Genomic DNA, 21,981 nt, shown 5'->3' with positions numbered 1-21,981 from the left:
AGCAGAAGGATTTCTGGAAGGAAATGCTGAACAGGGCACCTAGGAGGTTGAGCCGAAGCATGGTGTTCCCAGCCTCCACAAAGATCCAAGTACAGAGCAACAGTTCTGACTAAAGTCACTGGGTAACAGGGGCCTTGAAAGGGGACTAGCATGAGCTAAATATCTGAGGGTCTCTGGGGATCTTCGCACCACCCTAACGAGGTTTTAAGCTCCGTAGTAATGACTGAACTCAAATTTTCTGCTAGCCCAGTGGACCAGAGACTTAAAATCAGATGCAAATAAAGCAAGTTAATGTGACATTTCTCAGGTCCCTGGATAATGGAATAAAATTCCTGCCTGCTCCATTAGCAGGAGAAAAATTTGTCCTATGACTTAAACGTGTCTGAAAGACCCCAGGACCCTCCCATAAAGGGGCTAACAGAGTAGCTAGTAAGGAGGTGTCCCCAGTTCCTGGAAGAACCCGATCAGCCACTTCAAGCCATCACCAATGCTTGAAAAATAGCACTCACCTTTCTGGGGGCCAGCTGCTGGTCTGCTAGAAGGTAGGATCCACCAAGTATACCGTCACAGTGATCGTTCTAGGCTGACTTGAGAGAATGCTCAGGAGGGTCCCATGAGCAGGAATACCAGCCTCAGCATCTAAACTTCCTCAGTCGAATATTTATTACTTCAAGTCTTCAGACTTGAGTACACGTATTTCTGGGAAACCATAAACCTAACTGTTTGTAATTAGTGTTTTCAGGTGTGTTCAATGAAAATAGTTGGATCAGAATCCCCTGGGGAACTTGATCAAAATTGTGTATTCCTGCACCCTGCCCCAGACCTATTGAATCTGGTCTTCTGGGAATGAGGAAAGTGGCAGAGTGTCTGTGTTTTTAACAGGTATCCCAGGTGACTTGGTCCTCTCAGTTCTGAGACCATCTGGGGCAGAGTTAGGGGAAGGGCAACCACTTGACAGTAATCCTATGTGGTGCGGGGGTCACTATCCTTTGGGGCTGAAGCCCAAAGAACAGCCTCCAGTGTCTGTGTGACTCTCAGCTGGTGTGAAAGGTCTGTGCATATGAGCTGATATGTGTTTCTGTGGAAGAGGCCCACCAGGGCTCTCAAGCCTTGCTATGAATTCAAGGCCCTGACAGAGCAGCATCAGCGTCAGCATCACCCTAGAACTTGTTAGAAATGCCTACTCTCAGGACTTCCCTGGTGGTCCAGCGGTTAAGAATCCGCCCTGCAATGCAGGGACATGAGTTCAATCCCTGGTCGGGGAACTAAGATTCCACATGCCATGGAGCAACTAAGCCTGGATGGTCCAAAGCCGGTGGGCCACAGCTCGAGAATCTGTGGGCCCCAAAGGAAGATTCCACGTGACCAAGGGAAGACCCCCCCTGTGCCACATTAAGACCGGAAGCAACCAAATAAATAAGGACATATTTGAAAGAAAAAAAAAAAAGGAATGCCTACTCTCAGGCCCCACCCCAGTTCTGTGGCCTCAGAATTTGCCTTTGACACAACCCCCTGGCCATTCTCTTGCACATTAAAATCTGAAAAGCACTGATCTAAGGCACTCGGGGACTTGGAATGGTTTTGTGTATTGCAGCAGACACCCTCCCCAGGCTCTTGTAGTGCCAAGAGCCCAGGCCTGCTCCTCTGTATGCATCTGGGGCTCAGCCAGCCTGGGCCTCCCAGTGGGCGGCCAGCCTCTCCCATCTGTGAGCTTCAGACTCCCCACCAAGAAGGTGAGGTCTGCATGGGGCAGCCAGCGCAGTGCCCATCTGCCCCTGGGGCTGCAGGGTCCGATCCCCTGGAGCGGCAGAACTGAGAGGTGGTAAGAGAAAGGAGTGAAATTGTACCCCCTCTCCTTTGGCTGCAGGCTGTGTGGGCGAGAGGAACAAAGGGGGCGCGGGGGTGGCATCTCAGCTGCAGGCTCCCTCTGAAGCCTGTCTTACTGCCCTCCTGCTGCTCAGAGCTCACCCACACCGCCCTTCCTCTTTGATGATGCCTGCCAGAAAACTCATGACTCTGCTCCCAACATGTGGCTGGCCGGGGGCCAGGGTCTGGCTGCCGACAGTCTGACTAACCTCTTAGCCAGCGATGGCGTCCCCCTCCTAGCAGCAGCTGGCACTGCCTCAGGCGATGGGCACAGCTGGGGCAGCTCTGGCCGTGGCCTTCAAAGGCTTCTTGGCTCCATCCTCTGTGTCACCACTTTCCTACCTGCTCTGTCCCTTCCTCTTCTTTCTTCATTCATCTCTAATTCCTTCTGCTGTTATTTCTCCCCACTCCCCTTCAACCCATTGTCCTCATCTGCACAGGAATACACTTCAGTATTGCCCAAAGCTACCCTCCTTTAACTCCACATATCCTTCTAGCCACTGTTCTAGTTTTCTCTCCCCCAACAGTAAAACTTCTTGTAACAGTGGTCTTCATGTATTATCTATCATTCCTCCTTTCCATTCATTCCTTTACTCACTGCAACTTGCCTTCTATTCACACAGTTCCATCCAAACAGCTCTTACAAAGCCCCCCATGCTCACCATGGTGTAAATCCAACAGGCACTTCAGTCTCTCCATTGGGTTTGACTTCTCAGCAGAATTGGACACAGTGACACTCCCTCAGTACCTGTCTCCCCTCACATCCCAGACTTTGTATTCTTTCTAGTTCCTTCTTGGCAGATGCTTTTGTCAGCTTCCTCTTCTATTCCACCTATGAATGTGTCCGTCTATCTTCACTCAGCTCTGGGCCCTTCTTTCTTTTCTTCCTGCCTTTTCTTTTTTCTAAAATGTAGGATCTAGAAGATTTCATTATAGAAAAATAGTCATTTTTTTCCTAGAGCATCTCAATGCAGGCTGAGATTCATCCTTAAGGAGCGAGCGATCATGAACCTTAATTTCTAACCGATAAGGACTTTGAAAAAAGTTAAATAGAGAGAGATCCTAGTAGAGCCCCTCATTTATACTGATGTTTATTGGGGGAGGGGGAGGGGAGACCTCACGAGAAAGCAACATTTAAGCTGACACCTGAAAGATGAACGGAAATTGGGCAGGTGCAAAACAAAACAATACAAAAAACAGCAAAGGCTAATTCTGATGACATCCACATTTGTACCCACAACCCAGACTTCTTCTCTGTGCTCTGTTTATACCTTCTGGACATTTCCACAGGATTGCCACTCAGGCATCTCAGACTTACTACAATCACAACAGAAATTTGTGTTTCCCCACATGTACTCGTTTTCTTTCAGACTTTTCCTCCTTTAGTTAATGGCTTCATTTTCTACTTGTTTCTTAAACAGAAACCTGAGAGTCCTTACTGAACCTTTACTTTCCCTCACTCCACAAGTACACCCCAATGACAAGACCTGTTATTTCTACCACTAAAACATTTCAATAATCCATCCCCTTACTTTACTACCACCAACCTGGTTTAAACTTCCATCTTTTGTCACTGTCTTTTGTCTGGATGACTGCTATAGCCTCTCAGGCTGCTCTCCTAACCTACACTCAGGCCACACCCCTTCCATTCTCCATGCAATAGCCAATGTCACCTTTAAAAGTTGCGGCATTCTTGAAATCTTTCAACAGCTTCCCCTGTCACTCACAATAGTTGCTCACTGTAGGTGTGTGTGATCTGGCCCCTGCCCATCCTCCCAGCTTGGACTACCTTCTGCTCGCTCACTGCACTGCACACTCATGGCCACCTTTCAGTTCCCCAAAGCCATCCCACTCTTATATGCTGCTTGTCACAATCCAGGTGACTAGACATATCTTTTTCTCTAAACCATTGAATTCCCATTCTCCAGAGTGGTAGAAACTTATCTAAGCCAAGTTGGAGTTTCTCTGGTGGTGTCTAACTTCCTGGAAGTTGAAGTTGTATCAGGTCACTGGGTTGATGAAGGTCCATTGGTCCTACGTCATCCAACCACAAGTGTCCACGGAGGCATCCTTTGTTCTCCTAATTACAGGCCATGGAAACATGTTAGTCATCACTGGGATGGGTTCCTGGTCACTTTGCCTCTTCGCAAGTGGTCTAGGCTTTCCTTGTGGCTTTCATGTCTCATTTGGAAACCAGGACTCTGCCTGGCTATGTAAGAACTGTTAGTCCAGACTTGCTGCTCAGTCATTCCTTAGCTAGGGTCTTCCTTCCTCTTGACCTACCCACCTCACCTCCACTGGAACTTCAGGATTAACAACATCTCTGGCCTCTTATGTCCCTTTCACTTCCCCTTCCAAGGTCTAGGGTAACTTGTTTAGTCCAGAGGAAACACTGCTCTTCTGAAACCCCATGTCTCCCATGTATTTTGGCTCTAGATGGAGTCAGTACAGTCCCCTGAGGGCCATAGTGCTTTTGGAAACCAAAGCAAGAAAGACTTGTTTCTGTTACATCTGCTGTGAAGCCATGAGTACCTTAGCTTGAGGGACAGGCAAAGGGGAGAAGTAATAGGAACATAAAACACCAGGAAAATTTTAGGGATATTATTCCATCCCATTTCTTCAGTGCCCACCTCTGAAGAAATGCCACTGTATTTGTTAGGGCTCTCCAGACAAACAGCACCAGTAGTGAATGGATGGGTAGTAGATGATAGATGGAATGAGAGAGACAGAAAGAGTTTCCGGAATCAGCTCACACAGTCATGGGGCTAGCAAGTCCAAAGTCTGTATGGCAGACTAGAGACCCAGGGAAGAGCTGATGCTACTGTCAGAGTCCAAAGGCAGATTTCTTGCCTCTTAGGGGATCTCAATCTTTTAAGGCCTTCAACTGATTAGATAGATGGGCAGAGAGAAGGAGGGATTGGCCTTTGCTTTGCTGGTGGCTGAAGCATAGGCTTATTCTGCTTTGGGGGTGATCCTATTTGCCTCACTCCATGGTGGTGTGGAGTTAATGGAAAATCAGGCAGACCTGTTGCCCACCTGATTATGGCAGCTATCAGAGCTGTGGAGGTCCTGGCTTAGTCAGCTGCCAAGTGCCAACCATGTTCCTGAACCTCCCAGACCCCGATGCTCCACTGCACAGCAATACAGTCTGCATCTTCTAACTATGTGCTGCTTGTGTGGCAGTCAAAAGGTTGAAGTAGGAGCTGGGGGCCAGTTATTTAATAATCTCTGAAAGCAAAAATGGTAATTGAAGTAGTTAATAAGAGCAAAGGCAATAGCTTCTGAGATCCGTTTACAACCATATGACTCTCCGTCTATGGGGTCGCACAGCGCCCGACACGACTGAAGTGATTTAGCAGCAGCAGCAGACTCTCTTCAAGATCCACTCTGCTTTGAGTTCTTTAACTTCTATTCTACAAGGCAACACTCATTCTGTTTATGTTATACTTCATGTAACCAAATAACAAGAATCAGGCAATTCTGGTTTCAGACATCAATCCAGGTCTCCCTTACCCTGCTCAACTGACAATGAAATAAATGTACAGACAAAACTAGTCTTACACCCTGATGTCTAAAACACAAGTATGATAGGAATGGAAAGATTGTAAGTATTCTGTGAGTTCTTAGGGAAACTGAAGATCGGTTCAGATGATTATCAATGCTCTTACTCCTCCTCTGAGGAACTGAGTTGAAGCCAATTTTTAAAGTGCATTTTTAAATTAATTTTACATTCCTAAATGTTCCAGGCATTGAAAAGAGCTGAACTAGACAGATTTTAAACATTCACAGGTTGGTGGATCAATGTGGTTTCACATTTGACCATTTAAGGGCAGCAAGTATATTTGTGTTCTGTCTCACTAAAAACTAAGTCAGTCATTTTTCGCCTGCCACTTTCTCCTTCCAAAATTCTGAAGACTAAATCTAGGTTCTATGAAATAGTGTAGCTCTAATATTGAGATTAAAAAGTAAGTTAAGTTTTATTTCCTGGGTGTAGGTTAGATACTGATCTACTGAATCATTCAATAGTCAATCTATAAAGTCATTTTAATCACCAATAGTATGTTCCAAGTTACAAGAACAACAATAATAAATAAGAAATGACATAACTAGCTGAAATCTATTGGCTAAGATAATTATAAAACTAGTCTAGAAAATAAAATATGACAAAATTATATGATTTCTATAAATGGCATTTTATTTTGTTCAAGTGATGAGGCAAATAGCTGATAAATTAATTAGATCTTTAATATAGAATGGGGTTTTCCATTTGTCTCCCTAAGTTGGTGACAAACAGGTTAATTCCTATTTGATATCTTTATATTCATAAATGGAGAATATATGATAATGTATCACATCACATATTTTCTGGGACTACTTTCAATAATGGGTATGATTAATTCTTTAAAACCATTCTGTTTGGAAGTTCTAGAGTTAGAAAGAATTGTTTACTGTCTCAAACCACTTAACAGAAGTTAATGAGCAAAGTAAGAGAGTTGTAGGATGAAATTTGTTGTGATAGGTAACCATTTAGTGGTGACAACTGCAAGGGTCCCTGTAATCTGTTACACAATAAAAGAAATGTAAAATTGAGTTACAGTTTACTACTTGAAAATATTTTATTTTGGACATTGGATGACTTTTCCTACACTCCTGCATCAACATATGAAAAATTAGGGCAAAAGAATATTTTTTCATGCCAGCAAGTTGAGTTTTCTAGAAAAACATCAGTTAAATTCCTAATCGTTCAATAATCCCAACCCCAATTAAAATGTAATGGCCACAGTTTTCAGTTCTTATCCACTTAGGGAAACAGTGGATAATGAAAACCAATTTCAAAGAGAAAAAGAACAATAAGAAAGCCCCATTCAAAATGGAGCCAAGTCATCTGGAATTGGGTTGGGTTTTTGGTGGGCAGCTCTCTCAAATGCTTTCCTGCCATCTCCTTCTGCATTCCGTAACTCCACTGGGAGCTGGAAAGTGACGGAAAGTGAGGGAGAGTGGGGGTTCCACCCACAGGATAAACCCTGGAATAGTTTGTACCACCAAATTGGGAAAACCCTCAGTATTCGGGCTGAGGAAACTACGAGGTGAGCTACTACTACTGATCTTCTAGCAAAACAGTTCAAGTGCTATTTCCCAAGGCTATTTCTCATATATTTTATGTATATGTGAATGATATATACATATATGAATGAACGTATGTGTGTGTGTGTGTGTGTGGGTATGCCACCTACTCACTGTGTCCTCACATGGCAGAAAGGGCAAGAGGACTCTTTGGGGTCTCTTTTTATAAGAGTATAACTGCATTCCTGAGGGCTCCACTCTCAAGACCTAATCACCTCCCAAAGGCCATCACTTCCAAATATCATCATGTTGAGGATTTGGTTCCAACACATGAACTTTACAGGGACACAAACAGTCCATATATGACAGGCAGGCACCTAATACCCAAGGTGTGTTAATGTTCCTTCCTAACCATTCTGTAAAATTATTAAGGTCAGCTTCTCATAATCCATGTGTCCTTCCTATTCATCAATAGATGCTCAATTAATGGTTCTTTCAGGGGGAAAGGACATCTCACAGCTCAGCCTCACTGGTTTTCAGAACCCTGAGAGGGGTGGCTCTAGGGATGACCCCAGAACTCAGAATTGCCCTGGGGACACCCTAAGGCCAGTTTACTGAAGCCCCAGAACTCACCTGGACTGCTTCTTTCTGTCCCAGATGGCAATCCCAGGTTGGTGAGCCGTGGCTGCCTTCCAGAGCTGAAGAATGAGGGAAAACACAGATCTCATGACTCAGTGATCATCCACATCGGCCATAGATGAGCATTTCTGTCCCTGGCTTGGTAGGAGCTGGTGGGAAAATGCAGTTAGTCACTCTGGGTGATAGACCCAGCCTGAGGCTACAAGAAAACAGAAGCAGCGTTGGGCCCATCTCGGAGAAACACCTTTCACCTTACAATCCTTTTCCCTTTGGGTACGTGGTTTCAGCTGGCAAAATGCCTCATTTCTTTCCTCTCTGCTAGAACTCTTTGATTTTAGGCCTTTGTCTTCTTAAGCCATTGCCAAATGGATCTCTGATTGCACAGTATGACTGAGACTATTGAATCCTATTAAGCACAGTGGTGGCAATAGATCAGATACCATGTAAAGAAGTAATCCCTGACTTGTCTCCATAACTTCCTTTAGACTGTTATTAATATTTTAAAAAGTCATCTATATGTCATCCAGGTCTTCACTTATCTAGGACTTTTTAAATTGTTGTTACATAATGAGATGGCTTCAATGTGAGGACTTCCGGGACTGGGTTTTGCTGTTCATCTCATCGTTCGTGTTTGTTACCTCTTTGGTACTTACCAGAAGAGCCAAGAACTGAAGAGAGAAAAACCCTGACCTATAGAACCAAAGCCTTATTGATTTACAAAGGAAAGCACAACACTTGAGATTGTGTGTATGTGTGTGTGCATCTGTGATGTGTAAGGGCAGAAGGAAAGAAGATGAGAGAGCCTTGTGTGGCAAATAGAGGTGTGACATGAAATATCTGTGACCAGACACACACTTGGTAGATTTGAAGCTTGAGAGTAATACACATGCTCCCTGTCACCCATCTCATGGTATTTACTCAAGGGTGAGCTATAGTAGCTTCTGCTGCTGCTGCTAAGTCGCTTCAGTCGTGTCTGACTCTGTGCGACCCCATAGACGGTAGCCCACCAGGCTCCCCCATCCCTGGGATTCTCCAGGCAAAAATACTGGAGTGGGTTGCCACTTCCTTCTCCAATGCATGAAAGTGAAAAGTGAAAGTGAAGTCGCTCAGTCATGTCTTGACTCCTAGCGACTCCATGGACTGCAGCCTACCGGGCTCCTCCGTCCATGGGATTTTCCAGGCAAGAGTACTGGAGTGGGTTGCCATTGCCTTCTCCGTAGTAGTAGCTTCTAGCTTCCCATATTTCTTTTCTGTGTCCTCTCCTAACCTAACTAGTAAAAGATTAAGATCTTCTGAGTAAGTGGTAGAATCTCTTCAGGTGCAGTCTCTTTAGGCTAGAACCAAATATATAACATTACAGGGAGTAGTACAAATCCAGTAATTAAAAGCAAGTCAATATTCAAGATATATGCAAAAGTTCCTACAGCTGTAGGCCACACTCCAAACACAGCTTAAATGGCTACAGGTGAGCTTCGGGTCCTGCCCCCTCCCAGATTAGCAGAAGGATATTTCCTTAGCCAATAAGCATTAATTGAGCACCTAAGGATGAATAGGAAGGATACAGGGATTATGACAAGCTGACCTTAATTTACACATTACTATTGCTTTATCCATGTTGCTAAAAACCTGGCCCAGGCTTGTCACTTTTCATCTGGAACAGAACCAAAAGCAGTTTTCATCTCATAGGCCAATTCCAACTACTTGATGATGGCTGTGCATGTGTGCTAAGCCTCTTCAGTCGCATCCAACTCTGTGACTCCATTGTAGTCCGCCAGGCTCCTCTGTCCATCAGGATTCTCCAGGCAAGAATAGTGGAGTGGGTTGCCATGCCCTCCTCCAGGGGATTTTCCCAACCCAGGGGTTGAGCCTGGGTCTAATGCATTGAAGGTGGATTCTTTACCCACTGAATCACCTGGGAAGCCCCCTCTTTCATCACACCCACCCCTTATTCTTTCTGCTCCATCACCCCCTTTCTCCTAGGTCATCTGCTGCTCATCTCTACTCTTTTCTCCTAGCCCATCACTGACAACACAGCTGGACCCCAAGACATAACTCTTCTGTCATTCTTGCAACAAACCTCAAACTCCTTGCCCCCTTCCTTTTGCTGTCAGTCCCACAAATCCTTTTCTGCGGATCACCCCAACCATTTTCCTACTTACTACCTATGTGAGGGCCACTGAGTGTAGCATAGGAATTCATAGTCTTATGGTTTGGGCTTGACAAGCCATGTCCTCTGGCCTCAGCTGGGTTCTCAGCACAGCTATCCTTTCCAGTTCATTGATCAAGCTTCCTTTCTTCCCATGATGCTCCCAGTTGCTATTTAAACCTTCACCACTACATCCAGCCATAGCCACCTTTCTCTCAGCAGACGACCAAGTCTTCTTTTTTAGGCAGTTTGGGCTGCCATAACAAAATATCATATACTTATGGGTGGCTTAAAACCAGACATTTACTTCTCATGGTTATGGAGGCTGGTGATTTCAAGATCAAGATGTTCACAGATGCTGTGTCTAGTGATCCCCTTTCCTAGTTTGCAAAGGGTTGCCTTCTTGCTATTTCCGCACATGGCAGGGTAAGAAAGGCTCTGGTCTCTTCCTCTTCTTATAAGGACATTAATCCCATCATAGGGGCTCCACGCACATGACCTCATCTAAACCAAATTATCCCCCCCAAAATCCTGCCTCCAAATGTCACCACACTGGGGATTAGGACTTCAATATACAAATTGGAGGGACATAAACATTTAGTCCATTGTTGTTGTTGAGTTACTAAGTCACATCGGATTCCTTTTCGACCCCATGGACTGTAGCCCACCAGGATCCTCTGTCTGGGATTTCTCAGGCAAGAATACTGGAGTGGGTTGCCATTTCCTCCTCTAGGGGATTACAGCTTCTATTTCATGAACTACTTCAGCTCACACCCTTAGAACTTCAGCCACTTCTGCAGTCACCTTCCAGCTTTCACAAAGGAAAAGGTGGATCCTCTCCTGCCCAGAGACTCCTCTGGGGCTCTGGATCCAGTCTCTTCTAGGCCTTTGCTCTCTCCTTTTTACTTTTTCTCCCCAACCTAGAAACATGGTCAGGTCTCTCGCTTCTTAAAACCTCTCTCCCTAGCTTGCCTGCCACTGTCCCTCTCCCCCAAAGCCAAGTTCTGGAAAAGTCCATTCTTTCATGACCCTGGCCACATACCTGTCTTACCTTGAAGTAGGTTCTGTCACTTTTCTTGGCTTCCCAGATACCAGACCTTCCTGGTTCTCCTCTTTTCCTTGAGTGAGTCTCCTCGAGCCCTGTCCTTTAAGTGACTGAGCGGCCTGGAGGTTTGAAAGTTGGTCTGTTCTAACATGCAAGGCTGATTCTGTAAGCGCCATGCCATGCTCTGATCCCTTCTGAGCTGTCACCAGGTAAAGAGTGAGCATGGTCATATCAGAGGACAAAGAGGATGGAGAAGGTACCATGGTTTCCAACAAAGAATGATACATGAAGAACAGTCACATTCCACAAATTCTTGACCTGCGCTGCTGCTTCTGTAGCATCTTCTTTTTTTTTTTTTTTTTTTAACAGCTCAGCTTTTTATTGAATGTGTTACTAAAGAGGTTTAGTCAAAAAGACCAAAGCCCACGTCATCATCAGACTCTTCAGATTCTTCTTTCTTTGCTTCTACTTTCTTCTCCTCAGCTGGGGCAGTAGTGGTGGCTGGGGCAGGACCTCCTGCTGGTGCAGCCCCAGCTGCCGGGGCAGGTCCACCAGCCCCCACATTGCAGATGAGGCTCCCGATGTTGACATTGGCCAAAGCCTTTGCAAACAAACCTGGCCAGAAAGGCTCAACATTTACACCGGCTGCTTTAATGAGGGCATTGACCTTATCCTCCGTGACCGTCACCTCATTGTTGTGCAGAATGAGGGCAGAGTAGATGCAAGCGAGCTCCGAGACGGAGGCCATGGTGCGGGCGAGTGCTAGGTGGGGGCTGCCGGGCGCGGTGCTAGTCGCCGGATGAAGTGAGGGCCTCACCCCAAAACGGCCTTAGCTTCCTCGGAAGAACCGAGCACCTTAGCGGCAGCGGAGGAAAGATGTAGCATCTTCTTCAACTCTGGCTAAAGAATGTGAAAAATGTGAATTTCCTGTTTGACTAAGATGCCTATATTTAACCACAAGTATTGTCACAAAAGGGCTTCCCAATGGCTCGGTGGTAAAGAATCCACCTGCCAATGCGGGAGATGAAGGAGACACAGGTTCGATTCCTGGATCAGGAAGACCCCCTGGAGAAGGAAATGGCAGCCCACTCCAGTATTCTTCCCTGGAGAACCCCATGGACAGAAGAGCCTGGTGGACTACAGTCCGGGGAGTTGCAAAGAGTTGGACCTGACTGAACAACTGAGCACACACACATTGTCACAAAAAGGGCATCTAAATACCTGTTTACAGGGAGGGCAGCAGCCAAAACTAGCCTGCCTGCCTGGTTCAGGGACCTGGAACATCCAAGTGACCACCAGGATTTTGCTCTAAAGAGGATCTGAAGGAAAAGGAAGACCTTTCTCTAAATTTGGGATTAGACACTCATGTAAAGGAGAAGAAGAAAAAAGAGATGCTCCCTGCCACCCAACTCCTTTATGAGATGGAGAACTTTCCCTGAATGGGAGAGGTTGGGCTCAGGGTAGCAAAAAAAGGGTGAGGATCAGTCCTGGCCCCTTTCCAACTGGCCTCCAGTCCACCAGACAGACATCTGGTACTAGACAGCCTGTGTTTTCTGAGGCCTGTGGGAGGCCTCCTCTCTACAGGGTCATTAAGTTCAAACCTGGGGCAGGAACAGCCCAAGCAGCTTCTTTGAGCTCTGGCAAACGTTGACATCCTGGGAAACCAGGTGGTGCCTGCAATCAAGTACCTCTTTGTAACTCAGATCCTTGATTTCTCTCCCTGTGGCTGGTGAGGCCTTAGGAAATAAGCTCTCCTTGGACGTGAAGCCCAGAGATAAACAACTGAGAGGCTCACCAACTGGCTGGAGAAGTTCCACTTCCTCTGCAGAGGGTGGGTTTTGGAATAATAATGTTCTATTTCATAAGCTACATTCCAGTTTTGAGTGCCCACTGACTGTAACCATTCATCTCCATAGACAATTAGCCTCTCAAAGTTCTTTTCAAGCCCTGGGGGCTCCTGTGTCTGCCCCACACCCTCTCTGGGGAGATTTTGAATGAAGCTGTGCCAGAGTGAGGCGGGTCCCAAGACGTGAAACTATAATCAGACTCAACATTTGAGAAACCAGAATGCTGATTTCCTAAAGTGCTTAGTCACTTTTAGTCACTGCTGCTCCTCTGTGGTTGGGCCCAGTGTGAATTTGAGTGAGTCATCTATTGGGACAGGGCATACCCAGGAGAGAACAGCAGGACTTTTAATCAATCTCAGATTTGGCTAATGAATTTGGCATCTGAGCAGTGTTCCTTTTACCTCATCGTTTCTTCATTCACATATATGCATATTCACACACACATACATACACACACTCATACATGTAAGAAGTGGGTTCTTGCCAGAAGTCAAATGTGCTGGTGCCTTGCTCTTGGACTTTTAAGCCTCCAAACAGTGAGAAATAAGTTTCTGTTGCTTATAAGCTACCCAGTCTATGGTATAGTGTTACAGTGGCCTGAACTGACCAAAACAGCACCTCTGTGAATCCATCCACAGGTTTCAAAGAGCATGCCAGATGATATATTAGAAGAAAATACATGAGGTTCAGAGAAAGAAGGAAAGTTTTTTGAGGATGTGAGCCATGAACTGATTCTAAATACAAAGCAAGAAATGTTTTAGTTTTTAAAATAATTTTGGAATTTTTGATTATGAAACTAATAGTTGTTTATATTAGGAAATATAGGTGAGAAAAACAAGTTTAAACTCCCAACTACTGTACCACCAAGAAGTATCTGTTGGGCATCACAGTGTAGCCCAGGTTCCATCTTTTTCTACCCTCTCTTTCTATTAATACCATTCTGGTCTGATCTACTTCATACCTACAAATCATCCCCATTAGATTTTATTTCACAAAAATGTTTCCAATATTAAAGCAAGTTTAAAAACTACTGCTAAACACCAGGACCAGGTAAGTCTCCCCGAATCCCAATTTCCTTGCATCACTTTCCTCCTGATTAGCCTCCAATGGCAATATCTTTAGCTTGGTCATTCAGGGCTGCTGCTGCTGGCCACACTCTATCTTTGCACCCTGGTTTCCCATCAACCCCTTACAAGACCCTGTTTCTAGAATGTGATGTGCACGGTCCTACTCCCGATCTTTTGCTCACATCTTTCTGCTACATAATGCACTCAACTCTTCAAATATTTGCAAACTCTATAAGCTGAGTCCATCTAGCTTTATTGGCCTATGAGTCACAGCAATAGAACCTCCCTACATCACCCCATTTGAGTGATGCGAGATCTCTGAGGCCCCTCAGAGTCACACCCAGAAATTTCACCCCATGCATTGTTTGATGTATACTCACTATGTGCCACAAACATATGGCCTCTGCCACGTTCTTCCTTTCCCATGCCAGCTACCCTTATGCCCCCACGTGTATGCTTCCAGCCAAGGCTGCCACTCCTGTATATATCCTCCATGAATGCTGTAATAGCTTTTCTCCTGATGAGCCCAAGAGTTGACCCTCAGGGTGCCAGCACTGAGTCTCGTGGAGTCCTTAAGACATAGGTATTAGGCCAGCCTCCACCCCCTAGACACCAGGGGACCCTACCCATAGCTCTGTGACTCAGACCCTTCCTGATGGCAGCTCCCTGGGCATCTGCCCTCTTTCCACAGGCTCAGACAAGAGTCCTTCCTGGTCTTCTGTCCCTGACCCCCCACAGAGGCACTCTTGACAATTTACTCATGCAAGCCCACATCTGAGAGTTGTTTGCCTGGCTGTACTCAGGGGAACTTGGATACATTCTAGTCTTGCTAGTGGAAAGAGTTTAGGTTTAAATCAGGAGTCCCACTAAATTCCCTTTAAGAGTCTCAGACTTAACACCAACCTTTATCAAGTCTCTGATTGTCTCAGGCTAAACATATAGGCCTCTGAAGCAATCATGATTGCACAGTTAATTTGGTAATTAATCATGTTTTTGTTTGTGACAACTCTTCTGTTCTTTCCTCAAATTGGTGTTAATTATTTTTATTGAACTAGAAAAAAATATATTTAATGGATTATCTTTCTGGTTCTGAGGATATTGAGCAGAGAAAGATAGTCCCCTTCTCTATCAATCCTTAAGAACATAGGCATAGCTTGAATTGTTAAAAAGCATCAACGTTTCATGTTTGTGTCTTGCTTTATCATTGATGTAAGGACCATGGTTTTCACTACTTTGTATTTGTAACCATGCCTGGTATTCAGTGGGCACTCATACCAGGTGGTTCTCTCATTTTAGAGATGTTTAAAGTTGTTATTTTTACCTTAAGATAGCAGAGGATAAGAGACAAGGCAAAGTAAAATAGTACAGAAGAAGTTATACAAAACAAAAAATTCCAGAAAGAATAACCATGGAAAAAATTTCAGTTAAGCATGTTGGTGATAGGGTAAGAGATTTCTGAAGTAATCTCCCTTCCTTCAGGCATTGCTTTAAATGCATATATTGAGTATCTCATTCACTCATTCCACAAATACATATTAAGCACCTCCTGTGTATCAAACAGATAACACCCCTGCCCTCCAGAAACTTCCAGTTTAGTATAGAAAAGCAGAGACTAAACCAGATTCCTTTCAGACTGTGGTAAGTACAATGAAGGAAATAGAGTGGGGTGTAAGGGTGCAGCTCCTTATGATTAAATGGTCAAGAAAACTTTTCTGAGATGGTATTTAGGCAATAGCAGGTGGATGACAAAGGTAGAGCCAGGGAAAGAATGTTCCCAGGGCCACCACATGCAGTTTTACAGGTTGTGCACTGCCCATGAATTCTGTTTACACAGACAACGGGAGCTCCCCTTAGAGTTGTGCAGTACAACAGCTCAGAGTGTTCCAGGCACATGTAAGTCAATTCATTTGTCTAGTCAATTTCCTTCGCTCAGGTTGACTTGCACATCTACTGACAGGCACTTAGTCCATCTAAACACAATGGCAATCAAATTAACCATGTGTTGGTTCAGACGAGTCAAGAAAACGACCCTCAGCAAATTGCAGGCTGGTGTTGATTGATCAGTTTATGTTCTCCCCTTCTGGAGACATGGGAGATGAGCCTAGAAATTGACACAGTTTATATGGAAAAAGCATCAGTTCTTTGGCGATGTTAGCCTTCTTTAGGGACCAAGTCTTATGCCAATGTGAAAGTTGGTCCATGAGGAAGGGTAAACACTGAAGAATTGATGCTTTAGAAATGTGGTGCTGGAGAAGACTCTTGAGAGTCACTTGGACAGCAAAGAGATCAAACCAGTCAATCCTAAAGGAAGTCAGTCCTAAATATTCATTGGAAGGACTGTTGCTAAAGCTGAAAGTCCAATACTTTGGCCACTTGATGCAAAGAGCTGACTCATTGAAAAAGACCCTGATGCTGGGAAAGAGTGAAGGCAAAAGGAGAAGGGGATGGCAGAGGATGAGACAGTTATAAAACATCACTGACAAAAGGGACATGAATTTGAGCAAACTCAGGAGATAGTGGAGGACAGAGGAGCCTGGTATTCTACAATCCATGGGGTCACAAAGAATCAGACATAACTTAGCAACTGAACAACAAAGCAAGTGGAAAAAGCTTGAGGTCATTTTGGGAGCCAACCTATTGTCTTCCCCTATAGTTCTAATGCCAGGGGAAAAAAAAGATGAGTAATTGCCATCCAAGCCTAAAGCTGGTTTTCATGATGAGAAATCCTCTCTCTTTAAGAATGATCAAATGTGAAGTTTGGAAAATAGCCTTGATAATTACAGACTAATCTATTAAATGCATGGCAAATTAATCATTTGACTTCGTGGCATGGGGGTATCCCATAAAGACAGGTTAATGTATGCCATGCTTAATAAAAATGAGACCATTAGACTTCTAGTGAAGTCAATACTGTAGCTCATTGCTGGCCACATCCCTGTTAAACTGGCCTCAAAAGCAAACGTACAGAGAAACTTTGAGGTTCTGAACTGGTTTAACGGGTTTCACAGAAGGGTTTCAGAGGTCGATGCCTTGTCAATTTAGAATTAGGCAACGGAAGCTTTAGTAGAGCTCATATGTTGACCTCAGATTGCTCTGGAAATGAGACATCTAGAAACTGACTCCCTGTTCCCTGCATCTCTCAGCTGATTCTACTTCCTTTCAACTGTACTCATCCATGTTTGAATCTGTCCAAGTCAGTTCTGAAGACGAAGTTCCAGTCTCTCCTCCTCCCACATGTTTGTGTGTAGAACCACAGGAGTGGTTCGGGGGGCAGGAGTTCAAGGGGCAGTGAGCAGGCAGGATAACAGGGCAGGATGGGCAGAAGTAGTGCTCCTGGGCAGGCACTGAGAATAAAGTCACCCGCAACCAGGGGAAGAAAAACTGCAGGCCAGCTCTGCAGCTGGGATTATTCAAAGGCTTCCTATTGTGGGAAGTAAGATGGAAGTGTCCATTCACGAGTGCCAGGTAAAGTAGTGTTGTTCTGGAATATCTGATTCAAAACAGGTGGAAAGATGGGTCAGGATTCAAGACCTAAACAATGAGGTTTGAAGGATCGTGGCTCCACAGAACTCCCCAGAGCATGCTTGCAAATCTTTACTGTATGTATGAGTCTCCTGGAACCTGACAAAAAAATGCAGATTCTGATTCAGTAGGTCTGGTGCTCTGCATCTCTAATGAGCTCTCAGATGATGCCAGTGCTTCTGGTTTGTGCATCACACTAGGAATAAAGGGGCTACAGCACAAGGAAAGGTCCCTCCTGCCTTTCCTCCTCCATCATGGGCCCGAGAGGAATGAGGAAGCCTGGAGATTGGGCAATAATACCGCTCTTGTTCATCTACACTGTTGACAGGATGTGGCAGCCCAGAGGCTGGGAGAAGTCTGAGCCCTGTCATTAATTCCAGGGCAGGGGCTGAACAACTGGCTGCTGAATGAGGCTCAGAGCAGAAAAAGCCTGAATCTTTCAGGCATAAGAAAATTATCAAATTTCAAACAAAGATGGGTTGTATTTGATGAATCAAAGGGAAAGTTTGACAACCTCTGTCCCTTTTTTTATAATTAAATTTATTTTTAATTGAAGGCTAATTGTTCTACAATTTTGTGTTGGTTTCTGCCAAACATCAGCATGAATCAGCCATAGGTATACCTATGTCTCCCCCTTCTTGAACCTCCCTCCAGCCTCCCTCCCCAACCCACCCCTCTGCTGCTGCTGCTAAGTTGCTTCAGTCATGTCCAACTCTGTACGACCCCATAGACGGCTGCCCCCCAGGCTCCTCTGTCCTTGGGATCCTCCAGGCAAGAATACTGGAGTGGGTTGCCATTTCCTTCTCCAGCCCACCCCTCTATGTTGTTACAGAGCCCCAGTTTGAGTTCCCTGAGTCACACAACAAATCCCCACTGGCTGTTTATACCTCTGTCCCTTTTTAACACTTCAGATAAAAGATCCTCATCACTTCCACCTACTGTGCTCAGTGCTCTGACAGAGTGAGGTTCCTTTGCAGACTGGAAGTTGTCAAAGTACATGGAACAAACCCTGACCCAGGAAGAGGGTGGGGTTTATGGGTTGTTGCTTCCTCATACGAGCCTGCTAGGAAAATGCAAAGGGAAGATCTCCAGGGCCACTATCCTGGACTCTAAATTGCGTGCTGTGATGGTTAATTTAATGTGTGAACTTGGCTAGATGATAGCACCCAATTGTTCGATTAAACACTAGTTAAGATGTTGCTGTGAAGTTATTTTGTAGATGCTGTTGACATATACAATCAGCTAGTATTAAGTAAAGATCTTCATAGTCTGAGGGCTTCATCCACTCACTTGAAAGGCCTTAAGAGCAAAACTGAGGTTTCCTTGATGTAGAAATTCCACCTGTTAAAATGGGCAGCTTCAGCTCTTGCCAGAGAGTTTCCAGCCTTGCAAGTCCCCACAATCGTGAAGGCTGATTGCTTTAAATAAATCTTGTTCGGTATACATTTGATCCTCATTATTCACAGATTTTGTATTTCTGGATTTGCCTACTTGCTAAAATTTATTACTACCCCAAAATTAACATTTGTGGTGCTTCCACAGTCATTCCTGGATACGTGTAGAGTGGTAAAGAATTTGTCACCTAGTCCATTCGTTTCTATCTGAGGTTGAACGAGACAACCCTCTGCCTTCTTGTTCAGCTCTCAGACTGTAAACAAGTGTTCTTTACACGGTGTATGTAGCACCATGATTTTCATATTTTTACCTTTTTGTTGGTGATTTTACTGTTTGCAAAGGCTCCTAAGCATCATGCTGAAGTGTTTGTCTAGTGTTCCTAATGCCAGAAGGCTGTGACTGTGCCCCGTGAGGAAACAGACTTCCTTTAGGCATCGGTTACAGAGCTGCTGGCCATGAGTTCAATATTAATGAATCAAGAGTGTTTATTAAGTAAGGTGTCTTTAAACAGAAATACAGATAAAACAAGATTATATTTTGATCAGTTGATGGGAATGTGACCAGAGGCTCATAGGAACCACACTGTATTTCCCCTAGGAACGATGACTCTGTACTTCCTAATTCAATGTTTGTAGACTTTATGAAACATAACTACCATGAATAGTGAGAACTGACTCTGTGTGTGTGTGTTGGCATGCATGTGCGTGTGCCTTGCTGGTTCTGTTTCTCTGGAGGCACCCTGACTCATGCAGGTACCACCCTTTCCTCCAGGGCTGGCTGTGTATAGCACAGATGATGAGGATCTTTTGTCCTTTCTGCATTCAGATCTCCAACAATATCCTGCAGAAGGAAGAAGGGGGTCCATCTATAAACCCTCCAGTGAATATTAACAGTCCCCTTTTAAAAACAGTTTTTCTCTTAATAGCTCATATGTAGGGACACAAAATATACACAAGCCCTATAATTTGAATGTTATTCCATCTCCCTGATAAAAAAGAAGTAGGCTAGATTAGGTAATAACTGGAATGCATTTCAGCATTTTTAATGTAATTTGGATGATGAGCCCCAAATTACTTTTCCAATATAAACCAATCAAGTCTATTCCAGTTTTAGTGACTTTACCAAAAATAAACTTCTTTATGAATGTATAAAAAGATAATTAGACTGTATCCAAGGCATCGGGCCTACTCCCAAGTGGAGAGAAGCCAGCATGTCTCAAAATGACATGAAGGCACCAATTTAACAACCCACTGTCCTTCCTTTCCCCAGTCCAGTGGTCAGCAGTAGTCTTCTTAAGAGGCTGAGATGATGATTCTAGCTTGCCTGGTTCATAGCTGCAGGCTCCATTGCTAATTTTAAATTTGTCTTCTTCCATGTTTGCACTGTCTGACTCAGGAGGAACTGGCAACAAGGAGTCACATCTTAGTCATACCACACCCCGCTCCTGGAAGACCACTGAAGCCACTCAAGACCACTCAAGCTCACACCCTCCATGGTGCGGGTCAGCCATGCCAGTTCTGTGGATATCATGCACTTTCCCCCACGTGCCCATGAACACCTGAATGAGGCTTGAAAAAGCTTACAGATAATTCTCTTTTTCCTTCAAGAATATGTCATAGCTAAGACTAAGAGCCATGCATCAGCTTTCATTGATCCTGAAATAAAACCCTGTTTGGAAAAAACTTCTTTTATGCACAGCTTCAAGAAAATCAGAACGCCAGTTTGATTTTCTTGAATCAGACCATCTATAACATAATTCAAGCATCAAAAAATGTTCAATGCAAACAGAGGAAGGGGAGAGAGAGCATAATACAATCTGAATTTTTTTTGTATGCAAAAATGTTTCCCTTTTAATGTTTATCAATTTTCATGATGTGAATAGTATCATGAGCTGTTCAGTGGTAGAATGGGAGCTGCCTTTTCCTGTGACTGCTCAGATGATAAAGAATCTGCCTGGAATGTGGGAGGCCTGGGTTCGATCCCTGCGTTGGGAAGATCCCTTGAAGAAGGGAATGGCTACCCACTCCAGTATTCTGGCCTAGAGAATTCTATGAACAGAGGAGCCTGGCAGGTTAAAGTCCATGGGGTCGCAAACAGTCAGACAAGTCCGAGCAACTTTCACTATCACTTTCAAATAAGAATGATATACTAAACACAATTAAAATGAGTGTCACCCTTCCACCAAATAAAACATTGTAGAAATTCATGTAGTAAGCAAACTGATTGAGTCAAATTATTTCAACTAGAAAAAAAAGTCTGAAAGGCTAAACAGTACTAACTCTTACAAAGTTTGGCCTGTGGGTCCCATCTCTCTCTGTGGCTCTTTGTTCCACATTTTCATACTCTGCTGGTCACCTCCCTTCCCCTAAACCAGGTGTCAGGTGCTCCTTCCCCTGCTCTCAGCTGGTTGCTCCTTTCGAAAGGATTCAGTTAAGTTAGGGGTTGGAAACATCAGCTCACAGGCCAATTAGAGCCCACCTCCTGTTTTTGTAAATGAAATTTTACAGAAACTCGGCCATGCTTATTCGATGGCTGCTTCCATCCTACTATGTCAGAGCTGAGCAGCTCCAACAGAGATCTGATGACTCACAAAGCTTAAAATATTTACTGTCTGATCCTTTACAGAAAAAGTTGTCTACTGGCCCTTGAATCAAGTCCTTCACACTAAGGCATTACAGTTTCAATATGTCACTTCTCCAGGAGAAAAAAAAAAATCCATTACTTAGATTTTAATAAGAGGCAACATCTTTCATTTAGAGTGAGTGATGGCTAAGAGCAGGATTTCAGTTACTGGCAATGAGATACTCAGGAGGTATTTTGAGGTGGAGGAATATCTTAAGTTCAATGAATACCTATTACACCTGTCCATCAACCCAGTTGTGGGGCCAAAAATGGAGGGTTTTGATAGATACAATGGTTTGGTGAAAGACTTGAAAGAGAGGTCAGTCTGAAAGCAGCTTGAGACTGCCACAGTTGGCATTTTGGAGCGGAAAACACACAACCTGGAGACTGTAATTTGTCTCCGTCTGACTCAAGTATTTATTCTTATCACTTATAAACTAACAAAAACATTCGGAAGTCCATTAAAGAGAGTCAGATTCCTGACTTTGGTTGTCCCCTAATCCTTTGCCTTTTTACTTTTCACAGATAGCTAAGTTCCCAGAGACAAATCTTTTTTATGGCTCATGGAAGATTTTCTCTCTGAAATTCCCTTGAGCAGTGTTATTTATCTCTAGAGAAGTCTTCTCCAAGTAAGCAGTGACAGAAAGCTCTGCAGCCTTGCTTCCAGGGCACAGGGGCTCGGTTCTCACCAGCATCATGCAGCAGACTACACAAGAGTTTGAAGTGGATGCTGTACAGACTGGAAACAGAACATCTGGTTTCCATCTC

At 44.3% G+C, this 21,981-nt stretch overlaps 1 protein-coding gene and 1 long non-coding RNA gene across 5 annotated transcripts in view; one reads left to right on the top strand and one right to left on the bottom strand.

Annotated features, from left to right (window-relative positions):
- The window catches only part of LOC122441835, a 159,242-nt gene extending 138,133 nt beyond the window's left edge, over window positions 1-21,109 (top strand). For all 4 annotated transcript variants that reach the window (XR_006269454.1, XR_006269451.1, XR_006269450.1 and 1 more), the window contains exon 3: window positions 19,987-21,109. This is a non-coding gene — a long non-coding RNA (uncharacterized LOC122441835). The remainder of the gene's footprint in view (window positions 1-19,986) is intronic.
- LOC122441834 (60S acidic ribosomal protein P1-like) lies at window positions 11,111-11,662 on the bottom strand. The gene has a single exon (XM_043468890.1). It carries the CDS (start codon window positions 11,506-11,508, stop codon window positions 11,164-11,166), a length of 345 nt encoding a protein of 114 aa, XP_043324825.1. The 5' UTR covers window positions 11,509-11,662; the 3' UTR covers window positions 11,111-11,163.
- Window positions 21,110-21,981: the final 872 nt, after the last annotated feature.

This window comes from Cervus canadensis, chromosome 5 (genome assembly GCF_019320065.1).
Source record: "Cervus canadensis isolate Bull #8, Minnesota chromosome 5, ASM1932006v1, whole genome shotgun sequence".
NCBI classification, from domain to species: Eukaryota; Metazoa; Chordata; class Mammalia; order Artiodactyla; family Cervidae; genus Cervus; species Cervus canadensis.
Note: the sequence above shows the minus strand (reverse complement) of the source record. Positions and strands in the feature narration are given on the sequence as shown.

Excerpts from the sequence above, each read along its gene's own strand:
- LOC122441834 (XM_043468890.1), bottom strand. The coding sequence starts at position 11,508 with ATGGCCTCCGTCTCGGAGCTCGCTTGCATCTACTCTGCCCTCATTCTG.